Consider the following 20,849-nt stretch of genomic DNA (forward strand, 5'->3'; position numbering starts at 1 on the left):
AATTGGATAAATGGCTTCTACATAAAATCTACAGCTGATATATTTAATGCTGACATATAAAATAATTTCCACATGAAGTTAGGAATAAGACAAGGATAACCACTATCACAATTTAATAAAAGTTTGATACAACTTTGTCCCAGAGGTCTTTGACACTGCAATATATGTAAATAAATAAGTACATAAATGCAATATAAAATGGAAAGGAAAATGTAGACCTGCCACTAACAACAAGTGACATAACTATGTGTGTGGGAAGGACAGTTGGTACTGATACAGGAGTAAGCACATGCCAATGGAAAAAAAGATATTCTGTAAACAGACTCAAACATATAGGGTCAGCAGATTTATCCTATTAAGATACCATTGCAGTGCAGAAAATGAAAGGATTGACTTCACAATAAATAATGTTAATTTCATTACAATACAAAAGATTAATCTTGATTCATACCTTGCACCAAAATAAGACGTAAGAATGTCTTGATTAATTCGAAGTAGACAATAATTTCTTAAACAGTCTATAAAGAGTACTAGCTATAGAAGAAAATACTAATAAATTGGACTTCATCAAAATTAATTTTTATTTTTTGGTCCCACCGCGTGCCTTGTAGGATCTTAGTTCCCCGACCAGTGATTGAACCCAGGCCCACATCAGTGAAAGCACCAAGTACTAACCACTGGACTGCCAAGGAATTCTCGATTTCTATTTTAAAAAGTGAAGAAGGCACTGATGGGAGAATACATTTACAATGCATGTATCTAAAGGAGGATTTATACAAAAAAATAAATAAAAATACCTACAAATCATTAGACAAAGACAAAAAACACAATTAAAATTGCCAAAAACTTGAACAAGCATTTTACACCAAATGATAACAAAAGATGACCAACCTCATCAGAGCAAGAAAATGCAAATTATAACCACAATGAAAAACATGGGTATAGCACAACATACTTATCAAACAGCTAAAATTAAAGAGACTGAAAATACCAAGTGATTTTGAGAATGTGCAGCAACGGAATTCACAGACATTACTGGCATACATGTCAGTAACACAACCCCTACAGAAACTGTTTAGCAGCATCTAAAAATGCCAACTACTCAGATAACCCTAAAATCCATCATTTCTGCCCTACAGAAATGATGACTTTTGTCCACTTCAGTTATTTTATTCTTTCCACAAACTCACAAATCCACGTATGTAAACTCTAAATTCTTAGACTGCCTTTTAAGAAAATAAGTTATTTTTAGAAAATAAGCCAACACCAAAACTTGGAGAAAAGACTATATGCTTTATGTTACACCAAGTAGCCAGAACATGTCATTTCAAATAAATACATATGGGTAAGCAAGGGCAATAAAAATAAGGGAAAAATCTCTAAAAGCATATAATTTGATTAAGGTCATTCTGACATAAAAGTAAAATATGCTTGGTAATGAGGGTCCTCACATTATCTAGTGAATCAAAAGATTCAAGAGAATCTCTAATATTTTCTAATACCTCCTAAATCTCATTCAAATCTCTCACTGGTGGCATTTCATGCAGAATCTTATTTTGCAGTGCATCTTGGGAAATGTAGTCCCTGGGTTTCCAGACCTATTATTACTTGGGAGTGGAGAGAAAATGATACACTGATAATTGACCTTAAATTAATCACATGCAGAGTAATTGCTTTTCAAAATAAAATTAAAATGTCTTTTATTAAATTACATGATTTAATTATGGGACACTTGAAATAATAGCAAAATGATCTTATATCTGAGGAACTCTTTTCCTATGTAAACAAAAGATTTAGTAAATTTTTCTAGAGGAAGTTATTCTAAATTATGAAGTCAACAATGCCTGGTTTGTCCTACCCACCACTAACAGTGTATAAAAGGCCCTGGACAGATGATGACATTTAAACTGAGAAGAATAATTCCTGCCTCTCAAGTGAACTTTCCACTCTTAACACCATGTACTATTACAGAAACTATTATGGTGGCCTGGGATATTATGGTGGCCTAGGTGCTGGCTATAGCTATGGCTATGGCAGGTATGGATGTGGTTGCTACTATCCATCTTGCTGTAGCAGATACCAGTCTTATGGGTTCTACTGAGAAACTTGTAGAGCCACACAGCTTATTGGACTCATCCTGCTACTACCAGGGATGAGTTAGAAATTCTATTGTATCTTTAATGCAGAGTAAACTCATGTTAGGCTACGAGGGAAAACATTGTTCAGATTTGACATGTTTTTTTGGTCAAAATTATCTCAAAATACCTCAAATTTTATATTTTTAATAGATGCTTTCACTTTGATATTGCATTTCCATCATACTTTCTCATTAATTTTGATCTTGCAGAGGCTTTTGACTTTACCCCTGTAAGTGGAGAACACCATTTGCTTTCAGCTGGCAGGACCAGCAATGCTCTTTAACTGCCCTACCTCAGAATTATGCTAACTCTTCAAACCCCAGGCACAACATAGTCTACAGAGACCTTGACTTTGCATTCTAGTTGTTATCACATTAGTCCTTCATGTTTATAATATGATGGCAATAAGACCCAGTGAGTAGGAACTAGCAACTACCCTGAACATCTTAGTAAAACTCATGAGTGACAGAGGATGGGAATAAGTCCTAAAAAATTTCAAGGACCTGCCACCTCAATGAAATTTCTAGGGGTCCACTGATCTGGATGAAGGGACATGTCATTACTTTTGGCGCCTCCTATCACTAAGTAAGGAACACAATACTCAGGAGACTCTTTGTATTTTCATGATAAAGTAATCCTCATCTGGATGTGCCACCTTTTATTCATTTATCCATTGTAACCAATAAAGTGGCTACAAGCTTAGAGTGAATTAAGAGCAAGAGGAAACTCCACAATGGTCACAGACTGCCATACGTACTGCTCTGTTACTTCACTGTACGGAGCAGCAGATTCAGTGCTGCTTAAAGTGTCCACAGAAGATAAGGTTGATGTTTTGAGGTTTTCACAGGTCTGTAGAAGTGAATCATAGCACAGGCTTTTAGGATTTTGGAGCAAGTCTATGCTGTTCTTTGCAGATTTATATTATCTTTTGAAGAAACAGCTCATAACTGAGTTCTTTTTTTCTTTTACGTTTGTTTTTTTTTCCAGTTTTATTGAGATACAATTGATATGTAACATTTTATGAGTTTAAGGTGCACAACGTCATGATTTGATATATGTATATATTGCCAAATGATTACCACTAGTTAACATCCATCACCTCATAAAATTACAATTTTTTTCTTGTGATGAGAAGTAGATATTTCTTTTAAGATCCACTCTATTAGCAACTTTTCAAATATATAATACAGTTCACTAAGGTCACCATGTTGTACATTACATCCCCAGAACTTATTTATATTATAACTGGAAGTTTGTACCTTTTGACCACCTTCACCCATTTCCCCCACACCAGCTTCCCCCCATATCTGGCAACCACCAATCTATTCTCTGTTTCCATGAGTTGGATTTTTTTTAAGATTTTTCAGTTCTTGTCCATAGGTCACCAAGTTACCATGTGACTTGAACTGCCCACTATGAACTAGATATTGTTTGAATCTGAGCCACAAATTTGAGTATACACAGCAATCTTCCATCAAGTGAAAGTGCTGTATATGAGACTGGGCTTGAGGAAGTCCAGAAAGCACAAATAAATTATAGAAGAAAGTGACCTGAGTCTCATGGCTTCTACTCTACTGAGTGTCTCCTTTTTCTCAACACCCACTGATGGATTTATTCTGATTTTCCTATTGAAAGAAGAAAAAATAGTTCTGGATTACAGATGGTTCTGCCAATCTGATGATACACTTAAAAGTAGGTGGCTGCACTACAGTAGCCCAAATCAGGCATGGCCCTAGAGAACAACAGTGAAAGAAAATCCCCAATTGTTTTCAATCCTCCTGAGAAATGATAACATCCAAATTTAGTCTGTCTCTTAAAACTTAAGTCTATGTATAGAGGCATGGTACATACAGAGCCACTATCCTTAAGAAAAATAAATACTCATGTACCCTATCAAATTTCAGCCTCAAAAAGTTCTACTCTAGGGCTTCCCTGGTGGCGCAGTGGTTGAGAGTCCGCCTGCCGATGCAGGGAACACGGGTTCGTGCCCCGGTCCGGGAGGATCCCACATGCCGTGGAGCAGCTGGGCCCGTGAGCCATGGCCGCTAAGCCTGCGCGTCTGGAGCCTGTGCTCCACAACGGGAGAGGCCACAACAGTGAGAGGCCCGCATACCGCAAAAAAAAAAAAAAAAAAAAAAAAAAAAAAAAAAAATTCTACTCTATATTCCTATGAACTTGGAAACAAATAAGACAGTCAATGCTCTTCCTGTATGTGAAGAAATGTGTACAGTCTGGTGCAGGTATAGATAATCAACTAGACAACATTTTTACCAAACAGAAAAAAAAAAAAAAACTACACAGACAGCAAAGTGGCATTACTCTCAAGAGAACACAGCAATACAAATCCCATAGAGTAAAATGTGATTGGAATGGGTGGTAGGTCGTACAGAAAAAAATACTGTTTGCTCCTAAGATTTATATAGATAACATCACAGCTGTGTTGATTAGGTTTTAAATCTGCACATGAGATGAAGGATATTATTAGCAAAATCACTGGAGGAAGAAGGCATTCGCCTCCTCCATGTGATGTCATGCAGCATGGTTACAAAGGTTAAATTCAGCATCAGTGTCAGCAAGGTCAGTGAACTCAGCATTTTGTTTTTTTATTTAAAGAACATCGACTATTTGGGAAGATCCTAACATACCAAGCAAATAATCTCCACTTTAATGAGTATGTGGAGTTCTTTTTGTCTAAAGAAATGTGATTAATGAGATTTTTAAATACAAGTTGGTCTATATGAGGATGTCAGAAGTGTCTGTGGTTTGCCACACCTACACTTAGACTGCAAAAAAGACTCTTAGCATTTAATGTTCTCATTCACTAAAATTTACTCTTTGCTCATAGCCTGAAAACTTAAATTCTGATACAGTATGCTACTACTAAGGCAGATACTATAGAGGACTGGGCTAAGGCTACAGCTGTGGATACGGTTATGTCTGTTGCTTTGGTGCCTTTAGAATCTTGGAATGTGGCTACAGATGTGGCTGCAATAGGTATGGACTTGACTGCTGACACCAATATTGTCACAGGTGACACTTGTCCTCTGGCACCAACTGAATACTATCTGCTACTGAGTCCATTCCCTTGTGAGATGGCAATTCTTTTCATTGTACCTGTTATACTCAGTTTTAACTGTTAATAATCCAAACTAATCCTAGGCAATCAGAATAGATTATTAAATTGACAATACATCCATATCAGTGTCTTAGATTGACTACATTTTTCTCTTTCAGTTAATGTTTTTTTCATGATAATATACCAGATAAATTACAATTTAAGCATGTTTCATGAGTAGGCAACTCTAGGTTCCCTTTTCATTACTCTGGCTTGGCCAATGTTGTTATTTGTTTCTCTTTTTAAAAATGTATTACTTATACATGTGTTCAAAAATGTTTGATGAATAATTGTTCCATAAGTCTCCCTGTTAAGTCTTAAGTGTTACCAATGTGAAAAGATAAGTTAATTTGGAAAGCAAATATGTAAACAAACATGATAGATGATGTACTGGTCAAGTGGAAACACAGAGGGGAAGACTCATGTCTGATTTCAAAAAAGAGAGATGCTAGAGCAAAAGGTCGGACCATATGTTCTCCTTAAAGGTTACATTCAAATTAATTCTTGATGGAGGAGAAATATAATAGAGAGGAAAACTGTATGCTAAGCAGGAGGAACAGAATATATGCAGGCATTGGGAAAATATTGCATTACAGAGTTATAAGTTGGTGTCATACCTAGAAAGTGCACAGAGCAAAGCAAGTGGCTAAAATGAGGCCCCAGGCAATTAAGAGAAACCAGAACATCAAGATCATATATATCTTGCTATGGGTGCACTAGATACTGTTTTAAAAAGTCGTAATGTTTTCCTTAGAAATTTATGTTTTATAAAAATCATTATGGCAGCTAATTGAAAGGAAGTTCACCAAGGGCTGTGACCACTGACCAATAGACCATCAAGATGCTATTCAACTAGTCGATGTGAGGTCTTAATGTAAGGAAGCAGAAACTAAGATTTTCAAGAGGACCCAGATCAAATATATATTTAAGTGACAGAATTTAAAAGGCTTGTTTATATGATATGGGGGTGAAGAGTAATAAAGAAAAAAAGGAGCACACATGAACTTCTAGATTGGAGGTCCAGCAATTGACGGATTGTGATGCTAATAGCAGATGTGATATGAGACAGGGGGGCATTAAGAGGATGATCAGGGTAGAGATCTGAAAATTTGTTAGAGTTCAGATAAATTTAAGTAAATTTATATAGTGGCAGGTTCTTATAAAAATCTGGAACTCAAGAGAGAACTGGGTTTGACATTTCAAATAATTGGATAAAGGTGTAATAGCTTCACAAATATAGTATTCCAATATTTAGAAGTGAGCAGAAGAAAAAGAGATTGCAATTCAGGTAAAGAGTAGGAAAAAGATAAAAGGTGAAACAGATGACAGTTGTATCAGGGGAATCAAGGACATATAAACTTTCTAGGAGGGAACTGTCAGCAATTGCACTTTCACTCAAGCGTTTATTCTTTCACCAAGTATTTCTAGAGTAACAACAAATTTTGAAACTAAGCTAGATGCTGGCAAATAGTCAATGAGATTGGCATGTTACAGAAGTTGCAATCAAGAGAGGCATGACAGAACATCATAAAGTAAATTACTGTAAAATAACAGAGGCTTTAGTGATTACTTAGAGTCTCTTCAGCTCCCGATGTCTGGGGAATTGACCCTAAACTCCATCCTCATGATAACCAAAGAAACAGCCATTTTATTCTTCAATTTGTTAATATGATATATCACATTCATGGATTTGCATATACTGAAGAATCCTTGCATCACTGGGATAAATCCCACTTGATCATGGTGTATGATCCTTTTAATGCCTTGTTGAATTCTGTTTGCTAGTATTTTGTTGAGGATTTCTGCATCTATACTCATCAGTGATATTGGCCTGTAGTTTTCTCTTTTTGTGACATCTTTGTCTGGTTTTGGTATCACGGTGATGGTGGCTTCATAGAATGAGTTTGGGAGTGTTCCTTCCTCTTCAAGTTTTTGGAAGAGTTTGAGAAGCATGGTGTTAGCTCTTCTCTAAATGTTTGATAGAAACTACCTGTTAAGCCATCTGGTCCTGGACTTTGGTTTCTTGTAAAATTTTAAATCACAGTTTCAACTTCATTACTTGTGATTTGTCTGTTCATATTTTCTACTTCTTCCTGGTTCAGTCTTGGAAGGTTATACCTTTCTAAGAATTTGTCCATTTCTTCCAGGTGGTCCATTTTATTGGCATAGAGTTGATTGTAGCAGGCTCTTATGCTTTGTATTTCTGCAGTGTCCATTGTATCTTCTCCATTTTCATTTCCAATTTTATTGATTTGAGTCCCCTCCCTCTTTTTCTTGATGAATTTGGCTAAAGATTTATCAATTTTGTTTATCTTCTCAAAGAAGCAGCTTTTAGATTTACTGATCTTTGCTATTGTTTTCTTTGTTTCTATATAATTTATTTCTGCTCTGATGTTCATGATTTCTTTCCTATTAACTTTGGGTTTTGTTTGTTCTTTCTCTAGTTCCTTTAGTTGTAAGGTTAGATTGTTTATTTGAGATTTTTCTTGTTTCTTGGGGTAGGATTGTATTGCTATAAACTTCCCTCTTACAACTGCTTTTGCTGAGTCCCCTAGGTATTGGATCATTGTGTTTTCATTGTCATTTGTCTCTAGGTATTTTTTGATTTCCTCTTTGATTTCTTCTGTGATCTCTTGGTTATTTAGTAACATATTGTTTAGCTTCCATGTGTTTGTGATTTTTACATTTTTTCCCCTGTAGTTGATTTCTAATCTCATAGAGTTGTGGTCAGAAAAGATGCTTGATATGATTTCAATTTTCTTAAATTTACTGAGGCTTGATTTGAGACCCAAGATGTGATTTATCCTGGAGAATGTTCCATGTGCACTTAAGAAGAAAGTGTAATCTGCTGTGTTCGGATGGAATGGCCTTTAAATATCAATTAAATCTACCTGGTATATTGTGTCATTTAAAGCTTGTGTTTCCTTATTAATTTTCTGTCTGGATAATCTGTTCATTGGTGTATGTGTGGTGTTACTGTCCCCCACTATTATTGTGTTACTGTCGATTTCCATTTTTATAGCTGTTAGCATTTGCCTTATGTATTGGGGTGTTCCTACATTGGGTGCATATATATTTATAATTGTTATATCTTCTTCTTAGATTGATCCCTTGATCATTATATAGAGTCCTTCCTTGTCTCTTGTGACATTCTTTATTTTAAAGTCTATTTTATCTGATATGAATATTGCTACTTCAGCTTTCCTTTGATTTCCATTTGCATGGAATATCTTTTTCCATCCCCTCAATTTCAGTCTGTATGTGTCCCTAGGTCTGAAGTGGGTCTCTTGTAGGCAGCATGTATATGGGTCTTGTTTTTGTATCCATTCAGTGAGCCTGTGTCTTGTGGTGGGAGCATTTAATCCATTTACATTTAAGGTAATTATTGATATGTATGCTCTTATTACCATTTTCTTAATTGTTTTGGATTTTTTTTGTAGGTCATTTTCTTCTGTTGTGTTTCCCATTTAGAGAAGTTCCTTTAGCATTTGTTGTAGAGCTAGTTTAGTGGTGTTGAATTCTCTTAGCTTTTGCTTGTCTGTAAAGCTTTTGATTTCTCCATCAAATCTGAATGAGATCCTTGCCAGGTAGAGTAATCTTGGTTGTAGGTTCTTCCCTTTCATCACTTTAAATATATCTTGCCACTCCCTTCTGGCTTGTAGAGTTTCTGTTGAGAAATCAGCTGTTAACCTTATGGGAGCTCCCTTGTATGTTATTTGTTGTTTTTCCCTTGTTGCTTTTAATAATTATTTGTTGTCTTTAATTTTTGTCAATTTGATTACTATGTGTCTCAGCATGTTTCTCCTTGTGTTTACCCTGCCTGGGACTCTCTACACTTCCTGGACTTGGGTGGTTATTTCCTTTCCCATGTTAGGGAATTTTTCGACTATAATCCCTTCAAATATTTTCTCGGGTCCTTTCTCTCTCTTCTTCTTCTTCTGGGACCACTATAAAGTGAATGTTGGTGCATTTAATGTTGCCCCAGAGGTCTCTTAGGCTGTCTTCATTTCTTTTCATTCTTTTCGCTTTATTCTGTTCCACAGCAGTGAATTCTACCAGTCCGTCTTCCAGGTCAGTTATTCGTTCTTCTGCCTCAGTTATTCTGCTATTGATTCCTTCTAGTGTATTTTTCATTTCAGTTATTGTATTGTTCATCTCTGTTTGTTTGTTCTTTAATTCTTCTAAGTCTTTGTTAAACATTTCTTGAATCTTCTCAATCTTTGCCTCCATTCTGTTTCCAAGGTCCTGGATCACCTTCTCTACCATTATTCTGAATTCTTTTTCTGGAATGTTGCCTATCTCCACTTCATTTAGTTGTTTTTCTGGAGTTTATCTTGTTCCTTCATCTGGTACATAGTCCTCTGCCTTTTCATTTTGTCTATCTTTCTGTGAATGTGGTTTTCATTCTACAGGCTGCAGAATTATAGTTCTTCTTGCTTCTGCAGTCTGCTCTCTAGTGGATGAGGCTATCTAAGAGGCTTGTGCAAGCTTCCTGATAGGAGGGACTGGTGGTGGGTAGAGCTGGGTGTTGCTCTGGTGGGCAGAGCTCAGTAAAACTTTAATCCACTTGTCTGCTGATGGTTGGGGCTGGGTTCCCTCCTCGTTGGTTGCTTGGCCTGAGGTGACCCAGCCCTGGAGCCTACCCAGCTCTTTGGTGGGGCTAATGGCAGACTCTGGGAGGGTTCACGCCAAGGAGTACTTCCCAGAACTTCAGCTGCCAGTGTCCTTGTCCCTGCGGTGAGCCACAGCCAGCCCCCTGCCTCTGCAGGAGACCCTCCAACACTAGCAGGTAGGTCCAGGTCAGTCTCCCATGGGGTCACTACTCCCTCCCCGGGTCCTAATGTGCACACTACTTTGTGTGTGCCCTGCAAGAGTGGAGTCTCTGTTTCCCCCAGTCTTGTCAAGGTCCTGCAATCTAATCCCGCCAGGCTTCAAAGTCTGATTCTCTAGGAATTCCTCCTCCCATTGCTGGACCCCCAGATTGGGAAGCCTGATGTAGGGCTCAGAACCTTCACTCCAGTGGGTGGACCTCTGTGGTATAAGTGTTTTCCAATTTGTGGGTCAACCACCCAGGGGCCATGGGATTTGATTTTATTGTGATTGTGTCCCCTCCTACCATCTCATTGCACTTTCTCCCCTGTCCTTTGATGTGGGGCATCTTTTTTAGTTAGTTTCAGTCTCCTCCTGTCTATGATTGTTCAGCAGTTAGTTGTGATTCCAGTGCTCTCACAAGAGGGAGTGAGCTCATGTCCTCCTACTCTGCCATCTTGAACCAATCTGAGAAACAGCCATTTTAAATGTGATTCCCATGTTCTAGTCAAGGTTAATGGGTGCAGATCTGGCTGCTTGAACAAGATGAACCAGAAAATCACCAGGATTTATGAAAAAGAGCCTGTATTTTTTTCTACTTGATGAAGCTCTAAGGAATAACACTTGGAAACTATTAGCAGCTATGTTTTACTCTTTGTAGAGTGCACTTTAACAGTTCATTGTAAATCACCTACTTAAGTAATCTGCTGAATAATCTCTTATATGTTCTGCTCAGAGACAACTCATGGAAAATCTTTTTAACTTTTCTAGATTGCCCATCTCAGTAATTGATATTCTATCAAATCTAAGAGGCTCACCATCCTAACAAAACCAGGTGAGTAAACTTGAAAATCATTATTCTCTAGATCTACACATTGACCTCAAATGCTATTCTATATTAATTCATTATTTGCTTATTTACCTCAGAGGTACAAAAGCCTGACTTGGTTAGCTTTGCATGGAAGTGGACGAAAGTGTCGTTATAATTGAGCTGTCTTGCAGAATCTATAAGCCAAAGAGGGTAAATTGTGGCAGAATATTAAAATTTTCTGATAGTGTGAAAATATAGCACCATCAGATGTCAGAAGGGGTATTTTCACTAAAATTGTGGTAGTAATGACAGCTTGAAAAAGGTCTGTGAAAGAAATTACAAAATACATGACAGCATGGAGCAAAATTTCGGACCTGATGGCTGAAGAAAATGGCAAAAGTTAGTTAGACCTTAACTAGTAGATTGAAAGAAATGTAATAATGACCAGAACATTTAATTATTTCCAGTCCCTCTTAACAGCCTTAAAATCCTAAATATTTGTGGAATTAAGTCATGTTTGGCTCCTGAACAGAGAGATTTTACTCCAATTCCCTATATGGACCAAAGGGCACTGAAGCAAGATCAGCAGATCTGTAACTCTAAAAAGAACAATAGCCCATAACTTAGTTAAAACATTGAATGAAGTATTTATCTATATATGTATCTATATCAATACATATATAGAAGTACTTAAATGTATATGTTTATATATTGAATATGTATATTGAATACATATATTGAAAGAGAAAGAGAGGGACAGAGAGAGAGAAATATACTAGATAATTTAGCATATGGTTATCTGGCTGAGATAGGGGTAGGGAGCTGATATATATTATTGGGTGAATGGGTGAGGATGGAAGATGGTAAGGGGTTAACCAAAAGGTAAAGAATAAAGATAGAAACTGTATTGAAAAATATCTTAAAATGAAGAATATATTATTTTTATGCTAAAATTTATGTGTGTGATATATAATAGGCAAAGAGATTACATCTATGGACTAACAGTGTATCCATAATAAATGACAGTATAAAAGGCAAGAGCTCAATAAATATAGTATGATTCCTTTCTGTTTGAAACCACAAACTTCAAAGCTCCATTTTTGCATAACTATGGGTAGAGACAACACTGCCTATGTATGTATGAGGGAAGGGAGAGTAATTGAAGGTTCTCTGAAGGGGGTAATATGTGTATGCAGTAAGATCAGAGATCATTAACTTGACCTTATACAAATTTGCATTTCTTCACTCATTATTACAGGAATCTGTTGACTTGTGAATAAAGATAACATCAAATGAAGAAAACATTTGAAAACTGAAAAAGATGCTTTAGATAATAGAAAACCGAATCATGGATCCATAGAATTAGAAGCTTTAGAGAGTTGGCTTTATTTAACTTTTGCTTGATTTGAAATTGATTTGTTAGTGTTTACTGTAGAAGATTTTAACATGTCTTTACAAAGAGTTGGCATTCTATTTTTAATTTATTTAGCTTGGTTACATGTCCTGAAGAGAAAGGACTACTTGTTCACAGCTCTCCAAATAACTGTCAGCATATAATGGTCATAAAATCTAAACAAATGAGATAATGTGAAATGTAATGACAATGTAAGTATACATTTTTTAAAAAACATGCTAGATTTTAATCCCAGGAGAGATATCTTGCTTTTATAAACACCTAGCTCCACCGTGCCACAATGGCATATAATGAGACCCAAGATCATTTTAGGACACATAACACAATAATTTGAATTATATGCAGCCAGAAACAAAATAGGTTGAATGTGATGCAGTGTAAAGTCCTCTGAGGAGCTGCCTGATATTATTAGTCAGGTGCAATGGCAGTTTTCTTTACTGACTAAAAGCATTTCATATTCTGGGACCCTAATGACCACAGTTATACATGCTTTATTATTTTTTTCTATAAATCTTATAGAGAAAAAAAAGGAAGAATGCAGGAGAAAGCTCTGGACAACAAGTGGGAGAAAAAAACCCAGGGAACTTCAGCTACATTCATCCTTCCATGGTATTGCTTGGATAGGGAGAGGAAGGAGATGCACCACCTCAACAGCTTTTGAAAACTGCATCTGCTTCTAGTGCAGCTAGGTGCTTTGCTGTGAAGTCTTTACAGGTAACTCTTTGTAGAATATTTTTATTGTAGAAAGTTGTTGGAGAGGACTACTTAAAGAGATTTCTAGCTGCTATAATAATCAGTAATGTTTACTCAATTTAGAAAACATGCTTGACATAAGATAGCAATATTTCTCACAATGTGAGAAAATCCAGCACTCATTCATTTGGGGGACAAATATCCATTGAGTATGGCCTACATTGCATGGTCTCAGTACTTATATGGTCTGCATGCACGGTCTTTGTACCTACAGTTATCCCCATTGTTGCCTGCTGCCTTTATTCTTGCCATGTTTGGTTCCTATTAATACAGGTGGCATAAACAAAGAATACTTTTATATTTAAGTTTTTCCTTAAAAAAATGAAAAAGAATTCATGTTTTTGTTTTCTTTGGATATATACCCAAGAGTGGAATTTCTGGATCATATGGTAGTTCTATTTTTAATTTTTTGAGGCATCTCCACACTGTTATCCATACTGGCTGAACCAATTTACATTCCCACTGACAGTGTATGAGTGTTCCATTTTCTCCACATTCTCACCAACCTTTGAAATTTGTGGTCATTTTGATGGTAGCCATTCTGAATGGTGTGAGGTAATATCTCATTGTGATTTTGATTTGCAGTTCTCTGAGGATTAGCAATGTTGAGCATCTTTTCATGTATCTGTTAGCTTTTTTTGGGAAAATGTCTATTCAGGTCTTCTTCACATTGTTTAATCTGGTTATTTTTTTTTTGACTTGTACGATCTGTTTATATATTTTTGATATTAACCCCTTATCTGTCATTTCATTTGCAAATATTTTCTCCCATTCAGTAGGTTGTCTCTTCATTTTGTCAATGGTTTCCTTTGCTGTGCAAAAACTTTTATGTTTAATTAGGTCCCATTTGTTTACTTTTGTTTTTATTTCTTTTGCCTTAGGAGACAGATCCAAAAAAATATTGCTAGGATTTATGTCAAAGAATGTTCTGCCTGTGTTTTCCTCTAGGAGTTGTATGGTTTCGGGTCTTAAATTTAGGTAAGCTTACATTTTGAGCTTAATTTTATATATGGAGTTAGAGAGTGATCTAATTTCATTCTTTTATATGTAGTAGTACAGTTTTCCCAGCACCACTTATTGAAGAGACTGTCTTTTCCTCATTGTATAGTCTTCCTCCTTTGTTGTAGATTAACTGACCATAGGTGTGTGGTTTTATTTTGGAGCTTTCTATTCTGTTCCATTGATAATGAGCCTGTTTTTGTGCTGCTCTCATGTTTCTTTGATTACTGTAGCTCTGTAGTATAGACTGAAGTCAGAGAGTGTGATACCTTCAGCTTTGTTATTTTTTCTCAAGATTGCTTTGCCTGTTCAGGGTCCTTTGTGATTCCATATAAATTTTAGGATTATTTGTTCAAGTTCTGGCAAAAATCACATGGATATTTTGATCAGGATTGCATTAAATATGTAGATTGCTTTGCATAGTATGGATATTTTAACAATATTAATTCTTCCAGTCCATGAACACTTAGTGGAATAAGTCGGACCATGAAAGACAAACACTTACATTATTATTATTATTATCACTTACATGTGGAATCTGCAAAATAAAACAAATGAATAAATATAACAAAACAGAAACAGAATCACAAATACAGAGAACAAACTAGTGGTTACCAGTGGGAAAAGGGATAAGGGGAGGGACAGGAGAGGGGTATGGAATTAAGAGGTACAAACCACTATGTATACAAAACAAATAAGTTACAAATATATATTATAGGTCAGCAAATATAACCAATATTTTATAATAACTTTAAATTGAGTATAATCTACAAAAATATTGAATCATTATGTTGTAACCTGAAACTAATATTATATTGTAAACCAACTATACTTAATTTAAAAAGTGAAAAAAACATGAATAAGTAACTGTGGAAACAGCTATAAAATCATAAAACCTATAAGTGAAAACCTACAATATTCCCATTGACATAGGGAAAAACACGATATGTGGGAATTGACTCATAGTGACCTGCAACCTATTTGAACAGACCAATTTAACACAAAATAGAAAATGTACTTAAATTGGTACATAACATAACATAAATATAAGTGTGAAATACTGTAAAGACCATAATGTCACAGATAATCAGAGGAGGAGGAAATCAATGAACTCTAGTGAAGAGTGTGATGATTTATAGAAGGTGTGGAAGGACCAGGAAGAGAATTGGAGGAAGGAGAAATATTTAGATGAAATATTTAGATGAAATATTTAGATGAAAAGAATTTTATAACAACTGGGCAATACGGGCACACTGATGACACCACATCACCCATGAAGTATTCTCTCCAAAGCATTAAACCTGGATCAAACCAAGACATAAGGTCTAATCTACAATTTATACAAGAATTCAATAGTATAAAAATAAGGGCTATTCTTCATTCAAAGAGAAGAAAAACACATAATAGATAAATTCAATGTGTGGAACTTATCTGATTTTAAATAACCAACAACAACTAAAACACCTGTTTTAAATAATCAGGAAAACTTGATTACTGCATTAGTTGATAAAAAATTAATAATAGTGTTAGGTGTGATAATGCTATTCTGATAATGTAAGAAAATACTCCATTTTTAGATATGCATATTGAAACTTTTTGAATTATGAAATATCTGTGATTTATTTTAGAATATTTCATCAAAAATGATGACTAGTGTATCAAAATGTTACAGAGTATTAAAATTAGGGGGTAAATAAAAAGGTTAATACTCTTATTTTTCTGCTGAGGAAATATTGTTTAATAAAAAGTTTATAAAACTGATAGCAAGAGCAGAGAACATTCATGAATGAGACTAATAAAATGAGCAATGGCCCATGGGTGAGATTGTGCAAGACCTGACTCAAGACCATAAAACTTTTACTGAGAATTTGAGAAAAAGAGTTAATGAGAGCTAAACTGGGAAACATAGGTTGGAGTGTCATTATTGAAGGCCCTAGTTACTGAATATTATACTGTCAAACATAAAAAGAGGTTAGATGAAGCATAATGGAATTTTTGAGCAAAACAATGATAAAAGCAGTAAGCTTTGTTTGTTGGTTGGTTTGTTTGTTTGTTTGTTGGTTGGTTGGTTTGGTGAGATCCTCTTAGAAAGATTAAATAGTTTAAGGGTTTGTGGAATGCATCAAGGAATAAAGAAATGCAAAGTTGAAGAATAATTAAGGGACTGCTTTAAGAGCTCATTATGTTTTTGTTGAAGCAGAGGCTGTGAGAACATGCATCACAAGAAGAATGGAAAGACATAAATGATAAATTAACAGGACTCAGGTGTGAGAGGGAGTGGGAATAGCAAACAGAAAGTGGCCATAAATAATTCTGAGATTTCAAGATATTAGCCATATGAGAAGGAAAGGTGATGAGGTCAGTTGTTTGTGGTGAGGTCTGGTGCTACATATAATGCATCTGGTTTTAGGCAATGAAATATGAATGTCCTGCTGAACTGAGATTGAATATCAGCCACTTGGTTTTCAAAAACTCTGAGAAGCAGCTTGTTCTACTTCTATTTAATCAAACTTTATGTCAGCAAGTAATAGAAGTCAATTCTCTTATAATCTACCATCATTATATCATCTAGATAAAATTGAAAAATATATAATAAACTATAAAAAGTGATTTTAATTTGCATATAATTGACCAAAAACAATAAATAAATTTTGGGGCAATCATAATTTATTGTTTCTGAGATTTTAATTGTATGTGAATATTCTGTGTTATTGTTGCCTTTGAATATTATAAAATTGTAGTTACTTAATTCATTCATTTTCTTAAATATATTTTTACACCATGTCTGACCCAGTACTAGGATATAGATCAGAAATATGAATAGGAAATGATCCTGCCTCTGCCCCCCAGAAATATATTTATAAACAGTTGATTGCAAATGTGTGTTAGGTGGCAAAAGAATGATGTGCACAGTGGGAACAAATTTTTAAAAATCAACCTTTCTTGAGATGTCATGGTGGACTTTACAGGGACTGGGCTCTTTAAAGATTATTAGAATGTCACTTCACATGTAAGGGCATTAAGAACGTTCTAGCTCAGTAGCATTCACTATTGTTGTGTTTGCAGCACATCTGACAAATCAATAGTTCATCTAATAGATATGACAAGATAAAGACGTATCCTCAATTAAGGTCATAGTAAAGGTTTTCTATAAATTAAAATTAGTCAACCTGTCTGGGATGGGTATGCAGTGCATATTGTTCTGGGACACATTTATTGAGAACCCATCCTATCTATAAAGACAAGTGAGTTATCAGGACATTAAGGGAATGAAGAAAAAAACAATAAAGAAAAAAACTTCATAGGAATCTATAAGAAACAGAGTTATCCAAATTAGCCTGTGAAGATAGAAATGTCTCCCCAGAAGAAGTAACCAGTCAAATAGATAGATATGGATGCAGGTACCTGGACAAATTAAAACAGAGAGGCAGTTGAGCCAAAGAGAAAACCCCATTGAAGATATGAAACAGAATGCTATGGACTGAATGTTTATGTCCCCCAGGTTCATAATGTTGATATCACAGTCCCCAATGTGATGGTGGAGAATTTAGCAGGTGATTAGGTTATATGGGTAAAGCCATCATGAATGGCATTAGCACCCATATAAAAGTGACTTCAGAGAGCTCTCTCACCCATTCTGCCATGTGAGGACACAGCAAGATGGCTATCTATGAACTGGGAAGCTGGCCCTCACCAGATGCTAAAGCTGCTGGCATCTTGATCTTGGATTTTCAGCCTCCAGAACTGTGAGAAATAAATGTGTGCTGTTCAAACCACCAGTCTATGATATTTTTGTTATAACATCTTAAATGGACTAAGGCATAAACTAAGACTGAAAAGTCAGGGTGCTGTTGTAACAAATACCTAAAATGTGTAGGCGGCTTTGGATTTGGGTAAGGGGGAGAAGCTGGAAGAGTTTTGATATGAATGCTAGAAAATACTACATTTTTGTAGATGGATCATTAGAAACAATTCTGATGAGAGCTCAGAAAGAAGAGAGTTGTAGAGAAAGCTTCTGTCTTCTTAGATAATACTTAAATGATCACAAATAGAATGTTGGTAGAAATGTGGATGGTAAAGACCATTCTGATGAGGTCTCAGACAGAACCAAGGAACATGTTATTGGAAACTGACCTGTGTAGGACTCATAGTGCAAGGGGTCAGGGTGGGTCAGGCCAGAATGCTCCTGCCCAGGGTATCAAGGGAACCTACAAAGAGCTGCAGTGGAGGTTGCACTTACCAGAGCCATGGGGGCAGAGCCACCCAGAGGCATGGTGCAGGGACTCCAGCCTGGGAGAGCTGCAGAGGTGGGACCAGCACACTAGTTAGTTCAGAGGGCAGAACATTGAGCCAAAGAGGATTATTCTTGAGCCCTTAGGTTTAATGTTGTTTGCCCTATTAGGTTTTGTATTTACTTGGGACCTGTGCCCCTAACTTCTTTCTTATTTCTTTCTTTTAGGGTAGGAATACCTACCTTGTGCCTGTCCCACAACTGTGTTTTGGAAGCACATAATTTGTTTGGCTTCACAGGTTCACAGCTAGAATTTGCCTCAAGATGAATCTTACCTTGCATATCACCTGTATCTGATTTCAATGATATTTAGATAAGACTTTGGACTTTAGACTTTCAATGCTGACATGAATTAAGACAAACCTTTACATTCATGTCAACTGACTTTAAACAAGAGTGCCAAGGCCTTCCCTGGGAAATAGTAGGCTTTTCAACAAAATGTACTGAAACAAATGGGTATCCACATGCAAAAGAATGAGGTTGGACCCTGTCTCATATCTCTCACCTTATCAAGAATTAACTCAAAATGGATCAAAGATCTAAGTGTTAGAGCTAAAGGTATAGAGCTAAAGGTATATATATATATATATATATTAGAAGAAAAATAGGCGTAAATCTTCATGACCTTGGATTTTTCAATCATTTCTCAGATACAACACCAAAAGCACAAGCCACAAAATAAATAAATTTGATTTCATCAAAATTAAAAGCTTTTTTGCTTCGACAGACAGTATCAACAGAGTGAAAACACAAACTATACGATGGGAGAATATATTTGCAATTCAAATATCCCCAAAGGAACCTGTAATCAGAATATTTTAAGAAGTCTTACAACTAAACTGTAAAAAAAAAAACTATAATTAAAAAGTGGACAGAAGATCTGAATGATATCTATTCAAAGAAAATATACAAATGGTTAATAAGCCTGTGAAAAGATGCTCGACATTATTAGTCATTAAAGAAAAGCATATCAAAGCCATGTTAACTTCATGCTTTATATTCTGGGGAATTAATGAACATATAGAACAGTTGTAGCTTGGGTAAGGGTCACTGTGCTGTTTTTTTATGGATTCATTTCTTCTTTGAGTGTTTGCTCTTAATCACTCTTCATCTCTTCAAAATGCCATGTTCTATATTTCAAGTTTATTCACATTAATTCTCATTAAACCGATCAATGCCTTGTATCATTTCCAACACATGATAGAAATGCACTCGCAAGCACTTTCTTAGTTTTCAAACATCATTGATTCACAAGGTCTCCAGAGCTCTTTATTACTCTGATTACTGTTTTCTTGCACTATGTGACTCTGAGCGGTGCTGGAATGTGAAGGTGATCACTACGTTCAGAAAAGCATTGAATTGGGTTGTTTGTTTTTTTATTATTGAGCTGCATGAGCTGCTTGTAAATTTTGGAGATTAATCCTTTGTCAGTTGCTTCATTTGCAAATATTTTCTCCCATTCCGAGGGTTGTCTTTTGGTCTTGTTTATGGTTTCCTTTGCTGTGCAAAAGCCTTGAAGTTTCATTAGGTCCCACGTGTTTATTTTTGTTTTTATTTCCATTTCTCTAGGAGGTGGGTCCAAAAGGATCTTGCTGTGATTTATGTCATAGACTGTTCTGCCTATGTTTTTCTCTAAGAGTTTGATAGTTTCTAGCCTTACATTTAGGTCTTTAATCCATTTGGGGCTTATTTTTGTGTATGGTGTTAGGGAGTGATCTAATCTCATACTTTTACATGTACCTGTCCAGTTTTCCCAGCACCACTTTTTGAAGAGGCTGTCCTTTCTCCACTATACATTCCTGCCTCCTTTATCAAAGATAAGGTGACCATATGTGTGTAGGTTTATCTCTGGACTTTCTATCCTGTTTCATTGACATATATTTCTGTTTTTGTGCCAGTACCATACTGTCTTGATTACTGTACCTTTGTAGTATAGTCTGAAGTCAGGAAGCCTGATTACTCCAGCTCCGTTTTTTGTTCTCAAGATTGCTTTGGCTATTCAGGGTCTTTTGGGTTTCCATACAAATTGTGAAATTTTTTGTTCTAGTTCTGTGAAAAATACCAGTGGTAGTTTGATAGGGATTGCATTGAATCTGTAGATTGCTTTGGGTAGAAGAGTCATTTTCACAATGTTGATTCTTCCAATCCAAGAACATGGTATATCTCTCCATCTATTTGTATCATCTTTAATTTCTTTCATCAGTGTCTTATAATATTCTGCATACAGGAGTTTTGTCTCCTTAGGTAGGTTTATTCCTAGATATTTTATTCTTTTCATTGCAGTGGTAAATGGGAGTGTTTTCTTGATTTCACTTTCAGATTTTTCAACATTAGTGTATAGGAATGAAATGCAAATCAAAGCTACAATGAGATATCATCTCACACCGGGCAGAATGGCCATCATCAAACAATTTAGAAACAATAAATGTTGGAGAGGGTGTGGAGAAAATGTGTGTGGAGAGGGTGTGCACTGCTGGTGGGAATGTGAATTGGTACAGTCACTATGGAGAGCAGTATGG

General features: G+C 35.8%; 1 protein-coding gene across 1 annotated transcript; it reads left to right on the forward strand.

The window, feature by feature from the left end:
• Nucleotides 1-1,957: 1,957 nt before the first annotated feature.
• Nucleotides 1,958-5,151, forward strand: LOC132490407 (keratin-associated protein 20-3-like). Its single transcript, XM_060098784.1, has 2 exons — nt 1,958-2,000; nt 5,051-5,151. Exons 1-2 carry the CDS (start codon nt 1,958-1,960, stop codon nt 5,149-5,151), a joined length of 144 nt encoding a protein of 47 aa, XP_059954767.1.
• The last annotated feature ends 15,698 nt before the right edge of the window (nt 5,152-20,849 follow it).

Source organism: Mesoplodon densirostris, chromosome 5 (genome assembly GCF_025265405.1).
Source record: "Mesoplodon densirostris isolate mMesDen1 chromosome 5, mMesDen1 primary haplotype, whole genome shotgun sequence".
In the NCBI taxonomy this organism is placed as follows: Eukaryota; Metazoa; Chordata; class Mammalia; order Artiodactyla; family Ziphiidae; genus Mesoplodon; species Mesoplodon densirostris.